The sequence below is a fragment of the Microtus oregoni genome, unplaced genomic scaffold, assembly GCF_018167655.1.
Source record: "Microtus oregoni isolate MIOR12 unplaced genomic scaffold, Mior012 000065F_ref0000479, whole genome shotgun sequence".
Taxonomy (NCBI): Eukaryota; Metazoa; Chordata; class Mammalia; order Rodentia; family Cricetidae; genus Microtus; species Microtus oregoni.
This window is the reverse complement of record NW_024543875.1, coordinates 9,827,752-9,852,698: the sequence shown is the minus strand read 5'-3', so window position 1 is coordinate 9,852,698 and position 24,947 is coordinate 9,827,752. Positions and strand designations below refer to the sequence as shown.

The window sequence follows — 24,947 nt, the reverse complement described above, 5'->3', positions numbered from 1 at the left end:
GGGCAGCCCGCAGACAAAGCGCCTACCCCGCTTGGTGCAGGCAGGCCACAGAAACAAAGGAACTGCTGCCCCCCGGGAGCCCCGGCTACTCGGACCCAGCGCCCAGATAGGCTGCGCTGGGCGATGCTACGCGCCAAAAGAGGGCAGTGGGGGCGAAGTGGGGAGGGGTCTGGACGGAAGCTGGGTGGGCCAGGAAGAAAGAGGCAGCAGAGAGCCCAAGCAGGACAGGGGGCCAAGAAACCCCCGAGCTCCCCGTCCCAGGCTGGCGCCGTGGGCCAGAAACTCACCCCAATGCTGGGTCTCCTGGCGCCGAAAGATCAGGCCTCCGTGCTGGTTGGGCAGCCCGCAGACAAAGCGCCTACCCCGCTTGGTGCAGGCAGGCCACAGAAACAAAGGAACTGCTGCCCGCCCGGGAGCCCCGGGTACTCGGACCCAGCGCCCAGATAGGCTGCGCTGGGCGATGCTACGCGCCAAAAGAGGGCAGTGGGGGCGAAGTGGGGAGGGGTCTGGACGGAAGCTGGGTGGGCCAGGAAGAAAGAGGCAGCAGAGAGCCCAAGCAGGACAGGGGGCCAAGAAACCCCCGAGCTCCCCGTCCCAGGCTGGCGCCGTGGGCCAGAAACTCACCCCAATGCTGGGTCTCCTGGCGCCGAAAGATCAGGCCTCCGTGCTGGTTGGGCAGCCCGCAGACAAAGCGCCTACCCCGCTTGGTGCAGGCAGGCCACAGAAACAAAGGAACTGCTGCCCCCCGGGAGCCCCGGCTACTCGGACCCAGCGCCCAGATAGGCTGCGCTGGGCGATGCTACGCGCCAAAAGAGGGCAGTGGGGGCGAAGTGGGGAGGGGTCTGGACGGAAGCTGGGTGGGCCAGGAAGAAAGAGGCAGCAGAGAGCCCAAGCAGGACAGGGGGCCAAGAAACCCCCGAGCTCCCCGTCCCAGGCTGGCGCCGTGGGCCAGAAACTCACCCCAATGCTGGGTCTCCTGGCGCCGAAAGATCAGGCCTCCGTGCTGGTTGGGCAGCCCGCAGACAAAGCGCCTACCCCGCTTGGTGCAGGCAGGCCACAGAAACAAAGGAACTGCTGCCCCCCGGGAGCCCCGGCTACTCGGACCCAGCGCCCAGATAGGCTGCGCTGGGCGATGCTACGCGCCAAAAGAGGGCAGTGGGGGCGAAGTGGGGAGGGGTCTGGATGGAAGCTGGGTGGGCCAGGAAGAAAGAGGCAGCAGAGAGCCCAAGCAGGACAGGGGGCCAAGAAACCCCCGAGCTCCCCGTCCCAGGCTGGCGCCGTGGGCCAGAAACTCACCCCAATGCTGGGTCTCCTGGCGCCCGACTTTCATTTTCAAAAACAGATTCATGCACGGTAGATCCTGCCTCTAATCCTGGCATGTGGAAGGTTGAGGCAGTAGGATTACTTTGAGTTTGAGGTCTGGTTACAGTGTGAGACACTGACTGACAAAACACAAAGCAAACAGAAAAACACCACCAACCCCAGCAACCACATCACCCTATTCTTTTTTTTTTTTTTTCCAAGACAGGGTTTCTCTGTGGCTTTGGAGCCTGTCCTGGAACTAGCTCTGTAGACCAGGTTGGTCTCGAACTCACAGAGATCCTCCTGCCTCTGCCTCCCGAGTGCTGGGATTAAAGGCGTGCACCACCATCGCCCGGCCACCCTATTCTTGAGGAGCCCTGCAATTACGTTGGTCCACCAGGATAATTTAGAATAATCTCCCATCTCAAAGTCCTCAATTTAATCATAATTGCAAATTCCACTTCACCTGTTTAATTATTAAGTGATTCTGGAGATTAACACTTCTTTTTCAGGGTGGGTGCTCCTTTAGCCTGCCACAATGAGTAGCCGGTTTGGAGACTTACTGATCTGTGTGGGTGACAGTCTGATCTCAGGGAAGGCCCCGGGAAGGTGACAGGAGGTGGAGAGGTGAAGGGTGAAGCCGAGCAGCCCTGTGAAGGCTGAGGATGGGGTGGGAGTATTGGGGGCTGGAAGGGGCGGGTCCTTTCACAGGAAGTAGCCCAAGTGTGGCCCACCCATTTTAGGAAGTGTAATTTGCGAAAATGATCAAGTCACTAAAGCCTTGCTTCTAATCATTCCTAGAAAGCTGCAGCATGCCGTTAGGTCATTTCTAACAATTTAATTAATAATTACTTTAGTTTCCTGTAGCCCAGGCTGGCATAAAACCTTCTATGTAGCTTCAGCTACCCAGTACTGAGACTTTCGGTATGTACCACCATGCACAGCCCACATTTTCAGAAGATTTTAATGATTAATAGGACTCGGTGAGTGTAGTTGCCCAAGCCTGTAGTTCCAGCAGAAGCCATGGCTTCCTGTGAGTTTGCAGCCAGCCTGGTATACCAAGAAAGCTCTAGGCAGACTACATAGTAGACTCTGTTTTAACAAAATAGAACAAAACAGACCCATAGATCTACCGGTTCAGAAGTTTTATTAAAAAAAGGATTAGTTACTTAATTAAAAAAAAAAGATTTCCCACATGTCCTCCTCACCATTGTTGGCATCTTACTTTAGTGTGGCGCATGTGTTTCAAGTAATGTAGATATGCTTTGTTGTCTAAGGTCTGTAGTGGTTCATAGACTTCCCTTTCTGTGTTTTGTGGGTTTGGACAACTGAATGACCACATCTCTACCGCTGTGACAGCCACAATAGTTTTACCACCTATAAATATCTGTCCTAACATTGATTCATTTATAGTTTTGCCTTTCCCAGAGCATCACAGAATTGGAATCATGCCATACCCACCTAGACATTGACTTCCTTTATCCTGCAGGGGCTGTGTAAAATTCTTCCATGTTGATGAGCTTCACGTCCCAGGCTGGAAGTGGGAGGTATGGGGAGGGGAGGATTCTTCTCAGTTTCTGAGTGGCACCTCATTGTACTGATGTACAATGTTCCTTATTGAGAATTTTGGTAATTATGAATGCAGTTGTTATGAGCAAGTGTGCAGATTTATGTGAGAATAGCTTTCGATTTAGGGTCAACAAGTCAGCAGGTGGAGGTCAGCTATTGTCATTTTTATGTAATTAACATTTAGATACTTGGGCTGTCTGTACTTAGAGGTCGCATGAGCTGTTATTGGATCCATCCAGATAAGAAACCAGTGAGCTAGAGGAGACAAGGCAGCGGACTTTGGCAAGCGTAGTGAAAGAATACTTCCTGTAACTTCCTTTTGAAAACCCCAACATTTGATACAGGCCCAAGCCTGAAATTTGAATATATAAAAGCATCCTCTTCCTGAGGTTATGGCCTGGAGTGTGGAAAGCCCCAAGTGCACTGAGTTTTAGATGAACTCAGCAAATCGGCAACTGTGAAGCTAAAAATAGATCAGGGCTGGGGATGTAGCCCGGTGGTAGATACTCTCACTGAGCATGTGCAAAGCCCAGGGCTCCACCACCAACTGTGAATGCTAAGACCAAATGTTAAGACTAAATCTTAACCAGAAACACTCCAGGACAACAGAAATTGTAAATGAAAAAACACTTATCTTATTGTTTTAAATTATGTGCCGTGTGTGGGAGTGTGCCCTGTGAATGCAGGTGCCCTCTGAGACCGGAGTCATCAGCTCCCCCTGCAGCTGGAGTTCCAGGGGGTGTGAGCCACTGGTGTGGAAACTGGGACCTGAACCTCATCCTGTGCAATTGCAGTACGTACTCCGAACCACTGGATCGTCTCTCCAGCCCAGACACTGCCAAGTTTGTACAGAGTTACAGGAATAGGTGGAAACAAGGGCCATATGTTTTTTGGGGTTTGGAAAAAGACTAACTTGGTCTTAGAGGGCAATTTGGGGCAAAAGGAGACCCTGTTTCAAAAAGAAAACAACCAAAAAAACAAAAAACCTCAAAACCTAAACCAGAAAGCATGCACGGGGAAACGGTGCAGAGTTTGAGGCTTGCCTGGGCTTACAAGAGCATACCTAAAAAAGGTGAAATTTAAAAAATTAAGACTTTGGTCAAATTGTTTGTTTTGTTTTGAGTTAGCAATTTTTTTGCCTTAGCCTCCCAGCACTGGGGTTTAACAGGCGTGTGCCATTACAACCAACTTGTCTTTGGTCAAGTTGTAACCTAGGCCTCAGTCCACTGTAAAGGTAGAAATTCGTTATGCGACCTCTCTCTCTCTCTTGGGTTTTTCTCTGTAGCTTTGGAGCCTGTCCTCGAACTAGCTCTTGTAGACCAGGCTGGTCTCGAATTCACAGAGATCCGCCTGCCTTTGCCTCCCGAGTGCTGGGATTAAAGGTGTGCGCCACCACAACCCCGGGCGGGCGGCTTCTCTCTAAGATGTAGCACATTAAGACCACAGGGCTATAGGAAATCACACAGACCCTTTGATTCTAGAATGTTCAGGAAATGAGATATTTTGATGAGTTGTACTTTGTGATGATTGACTGATTGATACATAGTGCCGTTTAATTTCTGGTTCAGAGGAAGATTATAAATCCACCTATGCCACCACAATTCCAGACCATGGGGGAATTTCCCCGCTGATTCTAGGGGCAAAGTCCCTAAGATAGAAGGAGAATGAAGATCATTACACTTGGACCCGGTTTTACCTTAAGACAAAGCTCGTTTTCATAAGCGTGAAATATTTCCTGTCAACTTGAAGTCTCTTAGAGCAGAGTTGGCAAAGGTTTTCCAGTTAGCAGCCTTGCGTGGCTTGGTAGATGTTTCTTCCACTGTGCGGTTGCTTGTCCCCAGAGTTAAGAGGCTGAGGAGGATCTTCTCCAACATAGTGAGTTTGAGGTTGACCTGAACTTCATGAGTCTTAACCTCAAGAAAAAAAAAAAACCAGAAAAGGGGCTAGAGAAATGGCTTACTTGTTACAAGTGGCCTGGGCTCTAACCTTGCAGTGAGAAAGGATACATAGCAGTTGGGACAGCAACTCTGGACATTGTCCTGGCTTAGACCTACTCTAGATTCCTACACTAGGTTTCTGGTACCTTTAAAAAAATGACCTAGTTTCTAGTTAGCATACACAGTAGTATGTGTCATTGTGATGTTGTCGTCATACAAATAATCATTTGTATCTATTGTCACCCTTGGTTCTGATAGGCTCCTCCACGGCCTGCCCTCTCTCCCATTAGCTCCTCCCCCACCGGCCCCTCCCCCATTGGCTCCTCCCCCACCGGCCCCTCCCCCATTGGCTCCTCTCCCACTGGCTCCTGCTCTGCATTTGCTTTTGGGTGTAGTAGTGGCAACACATTTATTGTTTGATCTGACTTGCCCTCTTGGTTTGGTGTCTGGACAGCTGAGATTTGCCCTCTCTGTCTCTCTCTTTCCCTGTGTCCTACATATGGGTACTTCATTCTAGTTTTGAGAGGAGATGCTTCTCTGTGCTTGTCTACCTCCTCAGACTTATGGGACAAGAGTAGGGACCAAATGTGGTCGATTCTCCAGGGAATGCCGTGGACCAGGAAGAGAATATTGGCACACCACAGGTTTTCCCTGTGATGTCATGCTCTTGTTGGGTAATCGCCAGATCTTCAGGTTGTATTTACTAATGTATTCAAAAATTAGTCAGGGGTCTGGAGAGACGGCTCAGTGGTTGAGAGCACAGAGGACCTGAGTTCAATTCCCAGCACTTACATGGCCACACACACCTGTCTGTCTCTCCAGTTCCAGGGCTTCTGACACCCCCCAACAGACATACAAGCAGGCAAACCACCAATGAACATAAAATAAATTATATAATAAAAGTTAGTCATTTTTGATAGAGTTTTACTCTCTACATAGCCCAGGCTGCTCTCCAACTTGTGGCAATCCTCCTGTTTTAGCCTCCTGAATGCTAGGATTACAGTCCGAAGCCACCATGGCTAGCCCAGCCTGTTCCTACCAACTGAAGTGTGTCAGTACCAATACCAGCAGATTTAATGTTCCTTAGGAGTCAAGCCATTCCCATTCAATTCTTAGATTCTCTTTCCTGGTGGACTTGTAAATGCTTTTCTGAGCTTTGGAGCTTGGCTGATTTTCTGAACATGCAATCTGCTAAGACCTGTGACTGCTGCGTGAACAGGGAGCCAGGCGCTCACCATCTGTAAGCTGATTGGCGCGTAGTAATGAGCCGTGTGCTTTCTCCTGTCATGTCCAGTTCTGCTTTTGGAATCCAGTCCGCGAGCTGGGCTGCTGCTGGTGTGTGTTTCCAGACGGTCTTTGGCTTTTTGAGACAGGGTTTCTTTTTATTTTTTTAAAATTTAAAATTTTTTTTAATTGATATTTATTGAGCTCTACATTTTTCTCTGCTCCTCTCCCTGCCTTCCCCCTACAACTCTCCCCCAGTGTCCCCATGCTTCCAATTTACTCAGGAGATTTTGTCTTTTTCTACTTTTTACTTCCCATGTAGATTAGATCTATGTAAGTCTCTCTTAGTGTCCTCATTGTTGTCTAAGTTCTCTGGGATTGTGGTTTGTAGGCTGGTTTTCTTTGCTTTATGTTTAAAAACCACCTATGAATGAGTTCATGTGATAACTGTCTTTCTGTGTCTGGGTTACCTTACTCAAAATAATGTTTTCTAGCTCCATCCATTTTCCTGCAAAATTCAAGGTGTTGTTTGTTTGTTTTTTTTTTTCTGCATGTGTAAATGTACCAGATTTTCTTTATCCATTCTTCAGTCGAGGGGCATTTAGGTTGTTTCCAGGTTCTGGCTATGACAAACAAAGCTGCTATGAACATAGTTGAGCACATGTCCTTGTGGCACGATTGAGCATCCTTTGTATATATACCCAAAAGTGGTATTGCTGGGCCTTGAGGAAGGTTGTTTCCTAATTTTCTGAGAAATTGCCACACTGACATCCAAAGGGGCTGTACCAGCTTGCATTCCCACCAGCAATGCAGAAGTGTTCCCTTTTCCCCACAACCTCTCCAGCATAAGTTGTCATCAGTGTTTTTGATCTTGGCCATTCTTACAGGTGTAAGATGGAATCTCAGAGTTGTTTTGATTTGCATTTCTCTGATGGCTAAGGATGTCGAACATTTCCTTAAGTGTCTTTCAGCCATTTTAGATTCCTCTGTTGAGAATTCTCTGTTTAGGTCTGTACTCCATTTTTTATTGGATTATGTGTTCTTTTGGTGTCCAATTTCTTGAGTTCTTTGTATATTTTGGAGATGAGACCTCTGTCTGATGTGGGGTTAGTGAAGATCTTTTCCCATTCTCTAGGCTGTCATTTTGTCTTGTTGACCATGCCCTTTGCTTTACAGAAGCTTTTCAGTTTCAGGAGGTCCCATTTATTGTTTCTCTCAGTGTCTGTGCTGCTGGGGTTCTATTTAGGAAGTGGTTCCCTGTGCCAATGTGTTCAAGTGTATGTCCCACTTTCTCTTCTATAAGGTTCAGTGTGGCTGGCTCTATGTTGAGGTCTTTGTTCCATTTGGACTTGAGTTTTGGGTGTGGTTTCTCAGTGTAGCTTTTGCTGTCCTGGAACTCACTCTGTAGACCAGGCTGACCCCGAACTCACAGAAGTCCGCCTGCCTCTGCCCCCTGAGTGCTAGGATTTATGGCGTGTTCCGTCATCGCCTGGCTGCAGACTATCTTTCAATGATATAATGATATAATGTATATAATGATATAATGTAATATATATATAATACATATATAATGATACATACACATATATAATGTATATAATACACATATAATATATAATATTATATATAATACATATATAATGATACACATATACATATATAATGTATATATGTATCATAATACATATATAATGATACATATATAATGATACATATATAATACATATATAATGATACATATAATACATATATAATGATATAATGTATATAATGATATAATGTATATAATGATATAATGATATAATGTATGCAACATAGACGGGCTTACATAGATGCACCTTTCCTTCTCCTTGTATGCTATCTGTGAATACTTTCATGACTCTTTCATAGTTGTTCAGTTTCCCACTTGGGATTAATTTTTCTTGAAAACTCTTTGTTTCTGAGTGTTAGGCTTGTCACTACAATGTTGCAGTAAACACCTGTGTGTGCCTTTTCACGTTTTGTTGTTACTCTTGTATGAGTTCTTAGTAGTCAGAGGCCATAGGGAGTTAAATTCTGATGGGTATTGTCAGTTTTTTTTTCCTCAAAGATTGTGCCAGTAGCAAACATCAGTGATATTTTTTCTCTACTTTCTCACTGATGTTGGAGATGCTCCACTATTGTTTGTGTGAAAAATTAGATCTTGTCTGTTAGCAACCTTTTATTTGTTCATGCTTGTCCTTCTCTAAGAATGATTTTTGGTGGTATGGTGACACACACCTGTCATCCCAGCACTTTGGAGGTTGAGATGGGAGGGTCCTGAGTGGGAGGCCAGCCTGGGTACAATGGGAAACCCCATCACAAACAAGCAAGCACATATGTGCTTCTACTTCATTTGGCTTAAGGTGCAACCTGTTTCTGTGTTGGCCATTGGAAGAAAGCTTCTGTTCCTCCAGTGTAAGTGGTTTTAGGGTCTTGCCACCCACATTGTCTCCTCCCTAGACACTGTCGTCCCCCTCAGTTTGTTACTTGTCTTTTTATTTTGCATAGGAAGTATTTTGTTATAATTCATTATAGTCTTAAAAATAATTTTAGATTTCTAAAAAAAGTGGCAAAAAATGTCACAGAGAATTCCCAGGTACTCTTTACCCGTGTCCCTCATTTCTCTCTCTCTCTCCCACTCTTCCTCTTTCTTCTCTCTTTTGAGATGATCTCACGTCGCTGCTGTTGGCCTCAACCTTTCTATGGAGCTTAGGAATACTTTCACCCTATGGTCCTCCTGCATGCACCTCTGCTGGGATTTCAGGAGTATACCTTCATCACCCCACCCTGCTTTGGGAGTGGGCCTCCCGTGCTGCTGGGCTGGCCTCAAGCTCCTGTCTCAGCCTCTCAAGTAGCTGGGACTGAGTGTGCCACACCATAATTGCTACCTGCACGTCTTCCTTGTTTCCCAAACCACTAAAACAAAAGATCAGGCACAGTTTGCTTTTGTCTATCAATATTTCCATAGTTCTTGCTAAATAGAAAGGTGTTTTCTCACATAACTGTAGCACTATGATTGATTAAAAAGTCTGGAAGGGGAGATGTTGTATACCTATAATTTCAGTGCTCAGGGGGCTGAGGTTAGAAGATCGGGAGCTTGAGGCCAGCCTGGGCTACATTGTGAGATCTTACCTAAAAAAATAATAACAAGAAATAATATAAAAGTAGTAGTATTAGCATATATATAATATATAACTATAACTATAACTATATATATATATATATATATATATGTGTGTGTGTGTGTGTGTGTGTCATTTTAAAATTTCCCTGTCCAAATAAGCAGTGTCCTTTCTAACAGAGGAAGAGAATGCTTTTTCCTGAGTACACAGCATTACCTTTAGTCAAGACTCTGCTGCCGCCTTTAACCTGGAGCAGTTCCCAAGCCCGCCACTTTATGACTGACACTTGTGAAGAATGCAGGGCAGTTACTTTGCTGAATGGCCCTCAGTTTGAGTGTGACTGTTTCCTCATGATTAAATCCAGACAGTGCGTTTCTGCCAGGAATATTGCAGAGATAATGGTGAGTTACTTTCAGCGACAGGAGGCCTGCCATGTGAGGTGCTGGTGTTAGTGACTTTGGTCCTTTGGCTAAAGTTCCTTTGCTAGCAACCTGTTACCGCTGTAACAAATGGTCACAAAGTGAATTGAAATAGCATGCTTCCATTGTCTGGAGGTTAGAAAGTCCAAACTGGGGTTCCCTGTGCTAGAATCAAGGTGTCAGCAAGACTGGTTCCTTCCAGAGGCTTTAGGGGAGAATTGTAATGCCTACACTACAGGTCAGTACGCAAGCCGGGAACTAGGCTGGAGTCTTAAAAACACACGCACACAGACAGACAGAGACACGGGAATACGGGTTATCCTTGACACAAGAATGCCAAGTTTATTGTGCTCCAGGGAATTTTATATAGGGACCCTTAACTGATACACACGCCCTAGCTCTTGGGATTTTCAGCTGTAATTGGGATTTTCAGCTGTAAAACCCACCAGAATTCACTCCCCTGCCATCAAGGTCTCGTGCTCAGAGCAGCTGCAGGCACAGGTAAACAAGTTGTTTTGTTCCGTTCACTCCAGCAGGCAAAGGGTCTGAGGCAGGCAAAGAAAGTCAAGGGGCCAGGGGTCTGTAGCCCCCAACAGAGAGTCTCTTGGCCGTTCTCTGTATGAGATTCATGGATTTATTCAGTGAATGTGTTACCATCACTACTCATCTTGATGCTCAACTTGTCTCACATTTGAGGGGTTTCTTAGAACTGGATCCTTTCCCCTTGCTATATTCCAACCATCCTCTGGACACTCCTGTGCCTTCTGGCCTCTTCTCTTACAGGCTTACCCCTTGCCCTAGACCAGCGAGCTACCATTTATCAAGCCCTATACTCAAGCATGGTTATTGCCATTTGCTTTTCATTGTGTCTAGGCTCTTTAAGTTGTCTCCAAGTCTGTCCCACCACCTCAGGAATGGTTCATGCTTCCTTGGCTTACTATAGCCTTTATTTCCTCCCAGTGGCATGCTGCTGAGCCTTTAATGACCAGCCCACTCGAGCAGAACATATCTGGTTTGGGTGAGCGTATGGCCTGGTGGGTTAGACTGCTTGCTATGCCCGCCCGAAGACCTGGGTTGAGTGCTCAGCATTCACGTACTTGTAAACCTGGCACTGTGGGGCAGAGACAGACAGATCCTGGGAGCTTCCTGGCTAGCTAGCCTCATTGGAAACACCAAACTTTTAGTTTAGAGAGAGACCCTGTCTAAAGGCAATATAGCAAGGAATGACGGAGGAAGAGAACCAGCATCTTCTCCTACCTTCTGCATGTGTCTGTGTGGGTACCGCGTCTGCACACCCTGCCTTCACACCCTGCCTTCTGCATGTGTGTGGGTACTGTGTCTGCACACCCTGCCTTCTGCATGTATCCTTGTGGGTACCGTGTCTGTACACTCAGGTGAATGACCAAACCCTTTCCCCTCACCACAGTCTGACCTGTAGCATCTGCCAGTTATTCATGGTGTAAAAGCCCCCTTCATGACTGGTTTCAGCCTGCCAACATGGTGTTACCTACTGGGCAGTAAGGACTGGCATTACCAGTCCCGGCACCACTTTCCCCATTTCTGTGAAAATCCTGGTTCCTATTTTCTGTGACTCTCAGTTCAAAGGTTCATATAAAGCACTTTCACAATTGTTTATGATCCAGTTGTGAAACAAGACGGAGTGTAATATTCGTACTTTTTTTTATCTTGGGTTAAGACAATATAATAAAAATTCCGTGTCCAATGTCACTTTTATTAGATTTTTTCACTTTCTCCATAGTCATTGGAAACATAGTTCGGAAAGCTAGGCATTGGGGTATGTGTCTGTAACGCCAGCATTCAGAAGGCTGACTCTGAAGGTTGACTAGTCTGAGACCAGCTTGCACTGTGGCCAGACCTGTCTCAAACAGAACAAAACAAAACACAAACAAACAAAAAAAATCTTTACTCATTAAAACAGCTTATCAAGGAACTCCATGGATGCCACAGACAGGAAGAAAAGTGTTCAAAAATATCATTTCTGCCAAAGGACTCATAAATAGAATGTATTAACATCTCTAGAATTAAGAAAAATATGAGCAATCCAATGAAAACTTGGAAGAATATTTGAACATCTTAGGAATACCCTTTATAAAAGATATTTCTTTCAGGCTGGGAGATGGCTCAGGGGCTAGAAGCACTTGCTGTGTGGGCATGAAGACGAGAGATCGGATCCTCAGAACCACATAAATGTGAGCTGGATGGGCTGGCTCACCTGCACTTCAGCACTTAGAAGGCAGAGAGGGGAGGTTAGTCAGATCAATGAGCTCTGGGATCAACTGAGAGAGCCTGCCTCAAGGAATAAGGCAAAAAGTGATGGAGGAAGACTCCTGAGGTCAAGTTTGATCCTCCACATGTGCATACAAGGGCACGGGCAGGCACACACACAAATACAGCGTAGGTACTCAGATATGTACTCACCACACATGCAAACATGCAGCTTTGCAAGCACACACACCACAAATACAAAAAAAAAAAGATAAAAAAGATTTCTTTTGCTGAAAAGTCCTTGAAAAATTCCTTAACATCGGAGTTATCTGGAGAATTCAAATTTAAGTCACAAAGAATGACTGAAACTATAAGAACTAAGCACAAAGGTAGGTGCTTGTAGCTCCAGTACTGGAGGACTGAGACAAGAGGATAGTGAATTCCATTTGGAGGCCATTCTTGCCTATGCCGTGAAGTCATATCACCAACCCTGCCCTCAAAATCAACCAAACGGAAGCGAAAAATTGGAAAGAAAAGTCAGTATTGACACAAGCAAGGACGCGAGGCCACCAGGGCGCTCGTGTGCTGTGTGAGAGGGCATGAAATGGTGCCGGCTTTCTGAGAAGGGTTTATCAGGGTCTCAGCAGGCTGACCACACACTCACAGCTGATAACCCAGAACTCAACCTGGAAGCACTTACCCAAGGGGGATGAAACCACACAAGCAGAAAAAGACTCCTACAAGCGTATTTGTGGGAATTTTACTTACGAAGTCTCAAATTGAAAACAATCAGACATATAGCAACTGACTAATCGATAAATATTTTGTGTCATATTCATACAGTGGAACACAATTCAACAAGAAAAGGAAAAAACCTAGTGTTTCTATTATAAAGGAAATAGAACAACAATGCTGTAAGAACAGGGAGAGATTGCTAGAGCTGAGTGGGAGGGACCAGGAAAGAACATTCTGGAAAAAAGATAATTTGTATGATTGTGAGTTTTCAAAAAATTACATCTGTATTTTTCATTTTATATATATTACACTTCAAGAAATGAAAAGGCAAAATAGATGTGGTGGTGCATGCCTTTAATCCCAGCGCTCAGGAGGCAGAGGCAGGTGGATCTCCGTGAGCTTGAGGCCTGCCTGGCCTGCAGAGTGAGTTCCAGGACTGCCAATGAAAACCTGTCTCAAATAAAAAAAAAATGGAGATCCTGCCTTAAAAACAAATAAAAAGACAAAGCATAATTAGGACTCAGAGGAATAATGGGGGCAAGCTGTTATCAGAAAGAAAATTAGACCTCATGAATGCATCCACCCTTGAGTCCTGGATGAGGAGGAGGAGGCAGACTGAGGGGAAGTTGGAAAGCCGAGGAGCCAGGTCTGGGCTCTAAGTGATCCCCTCAGAGAAGGCCATGTGCCCTTCAACTCTCCCAAAGACCCGGAAGACAAGACTCAGTAATGTGCAGCACAGCAGAAGGGCATCACATTCTCATTGGCCGATGGGTTATCACTTTACCATGAAGCCACTTAAAGACAGAAACCTTTTCAGAACCAGCAGTGAGCTTATATGTGCCATAGATAGCAGCTGTCTGAGCCAAATAATAATAATAATAATAATAATAATAATAATAATAATAATAAAACAGTCTTGCTGTTCACGGGCCACGGGGCATTCTGTATGTTCCCCACCCCTGTCTAGGGACGGCAGCATTCACAACTCTCCGGCTTTTAGCCTGGCTTTTACTCAGTCTTTGAGGTGTATACGTTGAACCTCCAGTTTCTGCCCAACCTGTGCACCGTGCTGCATGGATTTCTCAGGACTTCTCTCTGTGCCCCTCCCCACCTCTCCCACCTATCGTGTGGCCTGTGGGCAGAAGACACAGACAACAAGCTAGAGGCAAATGGGGCCTGCACCTCGTGGAGCCACCGTCTCACTGTCGGGGCTACAAGCACCACATCAAGCATCCTCATGTTTTGTCCTGTGCTACGTCTCAAGTCCACACCTGACACGTCTACCACACATAGCATCTCCAGGCACAAGCTCCAAGAGCCTCTTCGGCCACCACCACCCAGGCAGCTGTTAACCACGGAGATTCCTGAGTCCCAGTCTGGGCCTGCTAATTCTAAGCTGCAGTGGGCCTGTTTACTCCTGTAAGAGTCCAGCAGGCATTGAGATCTGTTACCCCAGGAAACAGAAAACAGATGAATCGTAATGGGTCCTGCTGGGGGGAGATATCAAGAAGAAACCAGAAACATGCGGAGCAGGATGGGGAGATGGCAGAGCGGTGCCAGCAAAGGGAAGAGCCCGGAGAAGACTGGCCATGCTTTGCATTTCATTTTAAAACCTCCAGTTTTGAGTAAAACATGCAAATTGGCCTTGGTGCTTTTTGGAAGCCTAGGGAGCCCCCCGGAATAGGGAGGCCAGGTGCTTGGCACCTTGTACAAAGGCTGCATTTGTGTGAGGCCTGGGCATAGAGGGCACAGATGCGCAGTGCTTTGCATCGAAGACCACAGCATGCTCCATAAACACAGCGTGATGGAGCCATTTCCATGCTCACAGGGGGAGAAAGTGAGACACAGGAAGCCATATTCTCACTGCTGCCTCCAGCCACAAAGACTGTAACTGTCCACCAGCAGTGTCACCAAAATGCTTCAGTTACTTATTAACTCCTGAGGGACAATCGTGGACTTGGGATAAAGGCTGCAAAGTTCATTTATTTCCTTGTACTTTCAGATTTGACCTTTGAATTTCCTTTTCTTTTTGTTTCCTACCCCAGTGATCTGACTATGGATGAATTCTTGTTGATTAATATTAACAATTAGGCTACCAGCTATAAATGGAATATCTTGTTCAAGCCTTACAATAATCTTACAGTATAAATACCTATATTTTAAAATAAATATATTGTATGTCTATGTGTGTATGTCTGTTTACAAGAGTGTCACAGCCTTTATATGGAGGATCAGAGGGCAACTTAAGGGAGTCATTTCTCTCCTCCTGCCGTGGAGGAGCAGGAATTGAACTGAGCTTGTTATCTTTGGGGGAAAGGTGCATTTACTGCTGAGCCATCTTGCCCTTTGTCTTCATCGTACAGGACAAAAAGCTGAGGCTCAAAAATCTGCATGGTGAAACAGACTGAAGTCTGCTGAAGCCACTTGGCCACACAGCTTTCTGTTTATTTATTTTTCTGTTTATATGTGTGTGGTATGTGGGCATATATGTATAGTGTTTGCGTGTGTGTGGGAATGCATGCACCTGTATGTGTGTGAAGGACAGATAGATGTCAGATGTCCTTGATTGACCTTAGCTTTATTTACCGAGCCAGGGTCTCACTGACCCTGGTGCTTGCTGATCTGCATAGTCTAGCTAGCTTCTCTTGCTGATCTGCACAGTCTAGCTAGCTTCTCTTGGTGATTTCCCATCTGTCTTCCAAGCTCAGGTTATAGGCAGGCTACCATGCCTGTCTTTATGTGAGTGCTAGGACCTGAACTCTGGTCCTCAGGATCCTATCCAACTTTTGGCCTCTAAGTCCTTTTATTTGTGGTTCTGAGAGGGAAACATGAATTTGAACCCCAAGTCTACCATTTGCAAGTCACGTGACTTTGGGCAAATATTTCTATCCGTCTATTGACTGATTGACTAGACCGGAATGTGGGAGATTTGGGGAGGATTAAAATATACAGTGTTTTGAGTTTCCGAGTCCTTCTTAGACTAAATGAGTTGAAGACATATTCAAAAAAACAGTTCAATACTAGCCGCATAAGCAAATAAATGTGTCTAGAACGTAAGGATTTCTTCGCTGAAAGCAGATAGATACTGGTGGGATAAACATAACACATTATGTATTCAGAACTGGTTGTCGTAGTCAGCTAGAGAAGTGTCAGAGAAGCCTTAGCAGATGTGAAAACTGAGATCTGTGTCTTCCACCACATTCTCCCAAACACAAGGTCAAAGTCAATATAGCAGGTGTGTCCTTCAGCTTTCTCAAATGAAATAGTAATAGATGAAGGCAGGAGTGGTGCCCCACCCCAGTTTCTGCCCCAGCCATACTGTTTACTCACCTTGACCCTGGAGCCCTCAGACAGCGCTTTGTAGGTGAGAGCCATGCTTGACCTCCACAGTGTGTAAATGGCGCTCCTCTCAAGTCAGCAGGTTAATGGAAACAGCAGCCTCAATGGACTGGAAATAAGCGAAAGCAGAAGGCAGGAAAATCACTATGCTATGCATGAACATGTTAAGCAAGAAAAGCAGATGAAGCCAGATGTGGTGGCAATATCTTAGCATTCCAGAGGTTGAGACAGGAAGAGGGACTAGAACTGGAAACCAATCTAGACCACTTGGGAGACACTCAGAAGAGATGGGGTGGGGGGATCGGAATATGCACCCACGTGTGGAGAGTAATTGCCGTCTTAGCATTTTTATGTACTGTCTAAATTCCCTGCAATATACACATGCTACTTTTATAACCTGAGGCCTCACTCCCTGCCTCCATCCCTGAATGGGAGATTGAATGCTCTTGTTTATCAGTCATCTGGTTTCCAAGCTATACTAAAATAGCAAATGGTACATGGCAGTATTAGAAACCAGAGCAAGACCTGCTGGTGAGCCATCGATTGTGGGAAATTCTGCAACGTAAAAGGCAGATGGGACTAGATGGACAGAGGTTGGAAGAAAGTTTTCCAACCCAGGATAAACAGAGAATACAGCACAAAGATTCTCTGCACCAAGTCCTTAGCGACAAGGTCTGAGGCAGCTGAACTGGGAGCAGCCATGGAGAGATCACTTAGAGGACACTGGGCCTGCAGCCAGGGCCCTCCCCTTGCGGATGAGCGTGGAGCAGCTGCTTCTGATAGTCCTGCCACAGTGTCAGCTGATGACACCCTGAAGCAGGTGCCTGACGTGGGCATGATGGCCTCTAGCAATAGGCTATCTTCAAGGAAAAGGTCGGTTCGGCTCTGGAGCCCTCTGCATATTCTCCTCTCTCCAGGACACCTTTCTACCAGGTCTCCCTCCCTGCAGGAGCAAAAATATCGGAAACTGTACCAAGAGGTTATCAAAACACTGGGGGTGGAATACACACACACACACACACACACACACACACACACACACACACGCACACAGGCAACATGGTGAGTTGACCAACTCTTTTTGACATGGACTATCCCTGTGTAACTCTGGCTGGTTTAGAACTTGCTATGTAGACCAGGCTGGCCTTGAACTCACAGAGATCTGCCTGCTTCTTCTTCCCCAGTGGTGGGTTTAAAAGGTTTGCAATAGCATTCTATATGTCACTAATAACCACTTAAAGCTGTAATTTAAAATACAGAGCCACGGTTAGGCATATGAGTGAGCAGGTAAAAGTGTTAGGTATATAAACATGAGGATAGTGGTTAAACATAAAACAAGGAAAACCAACCCACAAATCACAATCCCAGAGAACCTAGACAACAATGAGGACCCTAAGAGAGACATGCATAGATCTAATTTACATGGGAAGTAGAAAAAACAAGATCTCCTGCATAAATTGGGAGCATGGGGACCTTGGGAGAGGGTTGAATGGGGGGGGGGGGGAGGCAGGGAGGGGAGCAGAGAAAAATGTAGAGCTCAATAAAAATTAATTAAAAAAAACCATGAGGATGTGAGTTCAAATCCCCAGTAGCCACGTGAAAATCCAGGTGTGGCCATATGCATACTTGTGACTCTAACACTGTTAGGGCTAGAGACAGGAGGATTGCTGGCACCAGCCTAGCTCTGGGTACAGGGAGAAACCCTGTTTCAAACCAATAAGGCAAGCTGGATGCAGTGGCACACACCTTTAATCCCAAAACTCAGGAGGCAGAAACAGGCAGATTTCTGTGAGTTCTAGACCAGCCTGGTCTACATAGAGAGTTCTCATACAGTCAGGGATACACTGTGAGACTGTCTCAAAACAAAACAACAAAAAAGTCAGACAGTGACAGTAAACACCTGCCATCTTTCTCCGGATTCTGGACGCCTTCACACACATGTGTGCACACATCACACACATAAACAACACTCACACAATACAAAGACCAGGGCTCGGTACAGTGGTGCGCATCTGTAAATGTAGCACTCTAGAGATGGGAGGGTCAAAGCTGGCTGGCTACCCTGTCTCAAAACACCAAAGCAGAACCCATGCAAGTGGGTCAGCAGGTGGAGGTACCTGTTACAAAACCTGAGAACCCCATGTCAATCTCCAAATCCCACAGACTGTGGAATGGGAGAACCAATTCCTAGTAGTTGTTCTCCGACTTCAACAAACATGCTATGGCAGGAGTGTGACAATACTCACACATCCCTTTTACACCCACACTCAAGTGAGTGTACACAAGCGCACACACACACACACAACTCAAAGCAGACAATAGTAAAAACAAATAGAACACCTGAGAATAAGTCTTTTAAGATAAATTATACAACATTAAAAACTGTTTCCACTGTAAAATTTTGGAAGTGATGTTTGTGCACATATGTAGGAAAGTACCCGATAAAGCATGTTACAGCCGTAGAATCAAGTTCTAGGCAGCTGTCAAAAAGGAACTGAGATGGAATGATGTTCAGGTTTTTATTTCCTTTGAGACAGCCTCTCTCTTTATGGCCCTGGCTGTCCTGGAATTCACTGTGTAGATTGGCCACAAACTCACAGAGATCCTCCTGCCTCTGACCGAGTGCTGCAATTAAAGGTGAGCACCACCATGCCTGGCTGGTCAGTTTTTTAGAGTAACTGCATTGTTCCGAAGCCTGTCCATAAGGAATGATTTATTACTGTTACCGTATAGAACATGGCATGTTTCAGGAGGTTATGGGATGGCTCTTGTCCTTAGCCCATCAGAGCATTATTTTCCTCTACCCTGTGCACCTGTATGTGATTCAGAAGTATTCAAGGGGCAAGTCTGGAGAGACAGTACAGGCTCCCAGGATTTAGTTTTGTCATTTTAAATTATGTATATGTATGTGTGTTTGTGTGTGTGTGTGTGTGTGCGTGTGTGTGTGTGTGTATACACATGAGTGTGGGGACTTATGGAGGCCAGAGGCATCAGATCCCATGGAGCTGGAGTTACAGGCTAGAGTTCCAAGGGGTTGTGAGCTACCCAACATGGGTGTTGGGCACAGAACTCGGGTCCTCTGGAAGAGCAGTGAGCACTCTAACTATGGAGCGGTCTTTCTAGCTCTGTTCCACTTGCTTTGGCCTGAGACAGAGGAAAAAATAAAAAAAAATATGATCCTGCTCATTTGTACAAAAAGGAAAAGGAATAAACCAGAAATGAGTGAAGTTTGGCACTAATAAGCAAGAACTGCAATAACAGTGGCACCGGTGCAGGACGGAACTGGTTTAAAGGGATCTGTTCTCTACATAGGCCTTTTAAATGAAAAATGTTATGTGTGTGCTCGTATTTAGGGGCATGGATGTAGCATAGTGGTGGCTGAAGAGTCCAAGAATAAGAAAATTAAAATGTAGATTCCAAAAATAAGAATGTAGAAATAAAGAAATATGGGGCTGGAGAGATGGCTCAGTGGTTGAGAGCATTGCCTGCTCTTCCAGAGGTCCTGAGTTCAATTCCCAGCAACCACATGGTGGCTCACAACCATCTGTGGTGAGGTCTGGTGCCCTCTTCTGGCCTGCAGACATACACACAGACAGAACATTGTATACATAATAAATAAATAAATAAAAAGAAATAAAGAAATATGAAGTTATAAGTCTAGGAGAATGAGAGCAGCTTTCTCAGCAGATCAAGGATCAGTCATTCACAGTAAGCTATTTTCTCAGATGCTTGGGAAGCCTCCATCAGCTTATGTCATTTCATTTTACAGCTCGATGTTTTATTTACAAGGCCGGAGCTTCTGCCTGCAAATTGAGAGTAGTGTCCTGGCCAACCCTGATAAACGACAGATGTGAACTGGGTTAACCTTTAGGAGACAGAGATACGTGACCTCTGGTTTAGACACTGTCTCTCTTATGGAAAATTGGCACCATCATAGGGGAGGCATGGGCCTCTAGTATACACTGCCTGGAGGTACCAGGAGAAACTGACCATGGTGCAAACACCTGATTTAACTAATGAGCTCTGATAATGGAGGCTGTAAAGTATGGCAGTCTGTATCTGAGTTTTACCTTGAGATAGTGTGAAAAGCTTTCTGCTATCTTCTAAGTTCCCAGCCTAAGAACCAATTAATTCTAATTTATTAACCTTCTGGTATTACTAGCAGTCCCTTTTTGACTAATTGCTAAAGACACCTGTTTTCCTACAATTAGTGACTTTCTCTGTAATGTACTCTGAAACATATTTCATGATAGCTGCCTAGTTACCCATAGACATTAGAACTCACTCCCCTCCTTAGGGTCTCGACTGACCCATGGGTTGGGGCAAGATCATAAAAATTCAGACATAATGCTTGGTGCCCCTACTATAAAGAGAGGTTCAAAAACCAGTCTTTGCCTCAGCCTAACAAACACTGTCTCTGGTTGTGGTCTCAATTAGCTGATAAGCTTCTGTGCCCTATGTGTATAGAGGCTAGAGGCCAGCCTCTGGCAGTTCCCCTTAGGAGCTGTCCACCTTGTTTCTTGGGACACTCTCTCACTGGGACAGTCTTGTGCTGGAGCTTGCTGAGCAGTTGAAGCTTGCTAACCAGAAAGTCCCAGGGATCTGTTCATCCTTACCTTGCCAGTGACAAGCACGTGCTGCGACCCCTGACTTTTACGTGGGTGCCTGGACCGAACTCACTTCTTCACACTGTGTGAAGCAGGCATTTTGCCCACTGAGCTCTCTCCAGGCTCTCTCCCTTGGTGCTGTGTGACTTGGTCTATCTTGGGTTGCGTGTGGATTGCTCTGCTTTGCTTCATCTTACTGTCCTTCACTTTGGTACTCCTGCTCTCTGGCCAGCACAGGCCAGTCTTCTGCTGCTTTGGAGCTGGCGCCGGGTGCTTTGCTTTTCTGGGAAACTCTTTTCTTAGTTCTCATTTGCCTCTCTTTCTTCACTGGTTTAGAGTGACGGGGCACCTGTTTGTTTTTGAGCCTTGCAGCTGGGAGGTCTGTGTTTTCGGGAAACTGTTCTAGCTTCCTTGCCCCACTAGACCTAAACTATCTGTGCCCTTAATTAAGAAAAGGGAAACCACCTCCCAGATGTCACAGTACAGAGAAGTCTAGCATTCTTGATGGGTAGGAATGGAGACGTTTGTCTACAAAATGACTTTGACAATGAGCCTATATTCCTCTCTTCACGTCCCCAGGGGATATGTTTTGTTGTCCTGTCCTTATGTATTAGGATGGAGACATCTCACCCTGCACACTTCTGCGTAGGGCCTGTGAGGTACATAACATTAAGGGAGATTTTTCTGTGATGGGTGCAGGGGCGGTTGACAGTGTTGAATAAAACTCAAGGCGCATTTAATAGAGTTGGGACAGAAATTTGTGTGTGAGCAATACAGAGTGCCAAATTCAGAGAATTCAGAAGAGGGAAATGGGCCACCCAGAAAACCTGAGAGTCAAGAGGCTGGCTTTGGATTTTGTAAAGGATAATGTAAATACTGTGTTGAACAGGGGGTTGTGAAGTTGCTAATTAAAGATTGAATATTCTTTTTCCCAAACTAGGGCCAGGAACCATGTGCAGCAATGCTGGCCCAGACCCCGGTTCATGAGTCCACTGGGTCAGTGGCCACTTTCTTCCACTCTGGCTTTCCTTCTTACGTGCCTTGTGCTTACTTTTGTGGATGTTCCAGTCCGTCAAGAGGGCTTCCTGGCTGTGGGAGGAGATGTCAGGGGCTTCCTGGCTGTGGGAGGAGTTGTCAGGGGCTTTGGTTTAAGGCAGGTTTAAGGACAAACTGACTGTTGTTTCGCCCCTGATTAAAGTGAACCTGTAGCTTGAGGCAATCTCTCTCTCTCTCTCTCTCTCTCTCTCTCTCTCTCTCTCTCTCTTTCTCTCTCTCTCTCTCTTTCTCTCTCCCCCCTCCCTCCCTCTTCCCCCCTCTCTTCCCACCCCCATGTTCCCTTGGTACTTGATTCTAGTTTTGAGAGGAGATGCTTCTCTGTGCTTGCCTGCCTCCTCAGACTTATGGGACAAGAGTAGGGACCAAATATGGTCGATTCTCCAGGGAATGCCGTGGACCAGGAAGAGAATATTGGCACACCACAGGTTTTCCCTGTGATGTCATGCTCTTGTTGGGTAATCTCCAGATCTTCAGATTGTATTTACTAATGTATTTAAAAATTAATCAGGAAGTAGACTCAGACACTGGCAAGTATCTTGAGCATAGGAAACCTCAAAGCCCACCCCCACAGTGACACATGTATTCTAACAAGGCCATACCCACTCCAACAAAGTCATACCTCCTAATGGTGCCACTCCCTGTGACTTTATGGGGGTTACTTACATTCAAACTACCACACGCTGTGTAGCCTGACTGTTCAGGAACTCAGTCTGTAGACCAGGCTGGCCTCAAACTCACAAAGATCCACCTGTGTGCACCACTACCATCTGGTAGCCCAAGGCAGTTTCTGCCAAGCAATGAGAAGGTGCTCCCTGCAAGAGGCTACAGTAGGCTGCCATCTCTCCTGTCCCGACTTAGGTGTGAGTGGAGGTCTATGAGGGACTTAAGTCTGCCTCACCTCTCACTCTTAAGTCTCTGTTCCTCTCTTGTCCCTGCTGGTTTGTGGCTCTTCAGTTTCATCGTTTCAACCCCTCTTCCCAGCTGTTCATCTTTGCTTTTTTTTTTCTGTACTCTCTTGGGTCACACATCTTTGTAAAAGTGATTCAGTGATGTCCCAATACCGGCTTCCTGCCCCTTTTGCCCCATCCCTTCTTCATGCTTGTTCCTGGTCTGACGCCTTGCCGTTCATTCCTCCAGAACACGGACTTTCTCAGCACTATCGGCTATGACAGCATCATCCAGCACCTGAACAATGGCCGCAAGAACTGCAAGGAATTTGAGGATTTTTTAAAAGAACGGTAAGATGCTCAGGCCTTCAACATGCCCCGCCCCCTCTCCCGGACCGGGAAGCCCCGCCCCCTGTCTTTCTTTTATAGCACGCTATTTCTTGTTAGGATGCAGGCATGCGTGTGCTGCAGTGTGTACGTGACCTTTACCTGGGTTCTGGGGATCCGACCCTGGCTGTCAGATTTGCCCCCCAAGCACTTCACCCTTGATCCATCTCACCCTGTGTTTGTTGTTTTTGATCGTGTTCACTAGTTCTGAAGACCCTCTGCTACAGGGTATGAAACCATCCCAAGAAGTGACTGGCATTATTCTAGAATTAATATTTGTTGTGTGGTGTTTTACCCTTTTGGCCTTTTGAGGGGCCCACTCAAATAGATCACACACACAGCTTATTCTTAGTTATGAATGGCTGGCCTTAGCTTGGCTTGTTTCTCGCAAGCTTTTCTTAACTTAAATTATCCCGACTACCTTTTGCCGCTGGGCTTTTATCTTTTCTTACTTCATTATATTTTACTTTCACTCTGACTCCCTGCTGGCTGGGTGGCTGGGTGGCTGGGTGGCTGGGTGGCTGGGGGGCTGGGGGGCAGGGTGGCAGGGTGGCTGGGGGGCTGGGTGGCTGGGTGGCTGGGGGGCTGGGTGGCTGGGTGGCTGGGGGGCTGGGTGGCTGGGTGGCTGGGTGGCCGGGTGGCAGGGTGGCTGGGGGGCTGGGGGGCAGGGTGGCTGGGGGGCTGGGTGGCTGGGTGGCTGGGTGGCTGGGGGGCCGGGTGGCAGGGTGGCTGGGTGGCTGGGTGGCAGGGTGGCTGGGTGGCTGTGTGGCTGGGTGGCTGGGTGGCAGGGTGGCTGGGTGGCCGGGTGGCTGGGTGGCTGGGTGGCTGGGTGGCTGGGTGGCTGGGTGGCAGGGTGGCTGGGTGGCAGGGTGGCTGGGTGGCCGGGTGGCAGGGTGGCTGGGTGGCTGGGTGGCTGTGTGGCTGGGTGGCTGGGGGACTGGGGGACTGGGGGACTGGGGGACTGGGGGGCTGGGTGGCAGGGTGGCTGGGTGGCTGGGTGGCTGGGTGGCTGGGTGGCTGGGTGGCCGGGTGGCAGGGTGGCTGGGTGGCAGGGTGGCTGGGGGGCTGGGTGGCTGAGTGGCTGGGTGACTGGGTGGCTGGGTGGCAGGGTGGCTGGGTGGCAGGGTGGCAGGGTGGCAGGGTGGCAGGGTGGCTGACCCCTGACATCTTCCTCTCTTTGTTGTCTTGTTGCTGCTCCTTCTTCCCCAGAGTTCTCCTATTCATCCTCTCTGCCTGCCAGCCCCACCTACCCTTGCTCCTGCTTCGCTATTGGCCGTTCAGCTCTTTATTAGGACCAATCAGGTGTTTTAGACAAAGAATCACAGCTTCGCAGAGTTAAACAAATGCAGCATAAGCAAAAGCCACACACCTTAAAATTATATTTCCTAACAAATATTAATATGCCTTCTCAAAAAGGTTTTGTTTGTTTTGTTTTAGCATGGCATGTATCCAGCTCTGGCTAATGCCCATGGGGGAACCGGCCATGCGTAGATGGTTTTAGTAACTCATCCACACCCTAGGCTTGTGCCTTCCACACACACTGTCATCCTTAAGTTTAGGTCCAGTCCCAGGTCACACCTTAAACCATTTAGACAGAGACATGAGACTAGCCACTTGGGCAGATGAGAGATTTACACAACAAAGATATTGCCAGAATTATTTAGTGCACCAGTGTTGTACTTTTCCAAGAGTTGTTACCTGAGGTCAGCTTGCCCCCTTGGCAGAAGTATGTTTTACCAGACAAGGGCACAGGGGACTCAATGGCAGGCCAGGGCCTGTGCAGCCTCTTGAGGCACCCCTTAGAGTCATGTTCTTTGATATGACCGTTTGTAATTTAGTTCTTTTGTTATGGGAATGAAGCCTAATTGAGGATCCATCTTTGTAACAAACACCAGCATCCTAACATCCTAAATTTCACTGATCTCAACAGACCTGGTTAGTATACTTCTTGTCCTCTGTGTATTTTGGAGGCAGTGCCATCTTGGCTAAGTTCTACTTTGGGTGATGTAATGTCTCCTCAGCAAATCTGCTCGTAAACTTTACAACATCAGTTCTGACACTCACGTTTCTTCTACATTGATGCCTGTTCAAAAGTTTCTAGGAACCAATTTGAAAG

The 24,947-nt window shown here is 46.6% G+C and overlaps 1 protein-coding gene across 1 annotated transcript in view; it reads left to right on the top strand.

Moving 5' to 3' along the window:
* The window catches only part of Pstpip2 (proline-serine-threonine phosphatase interacting protein 2), a 78,525-nt gene that overhangs the window by 21,740 nt on the left and 31,838 nt on the right, over window positions 1-24,947 (top strand). The window contains exon 2 of the mRNA XM_041640889.1: window positions 22,695-22,795. Within this exon, the coding sequence (XP_041496823.1) occupies window positions 22,695-22,795 (101 nt within the window). The remainder of the gene's footprint in view (window positions 1-22,694; window positions 22,796-24,947) is intronic.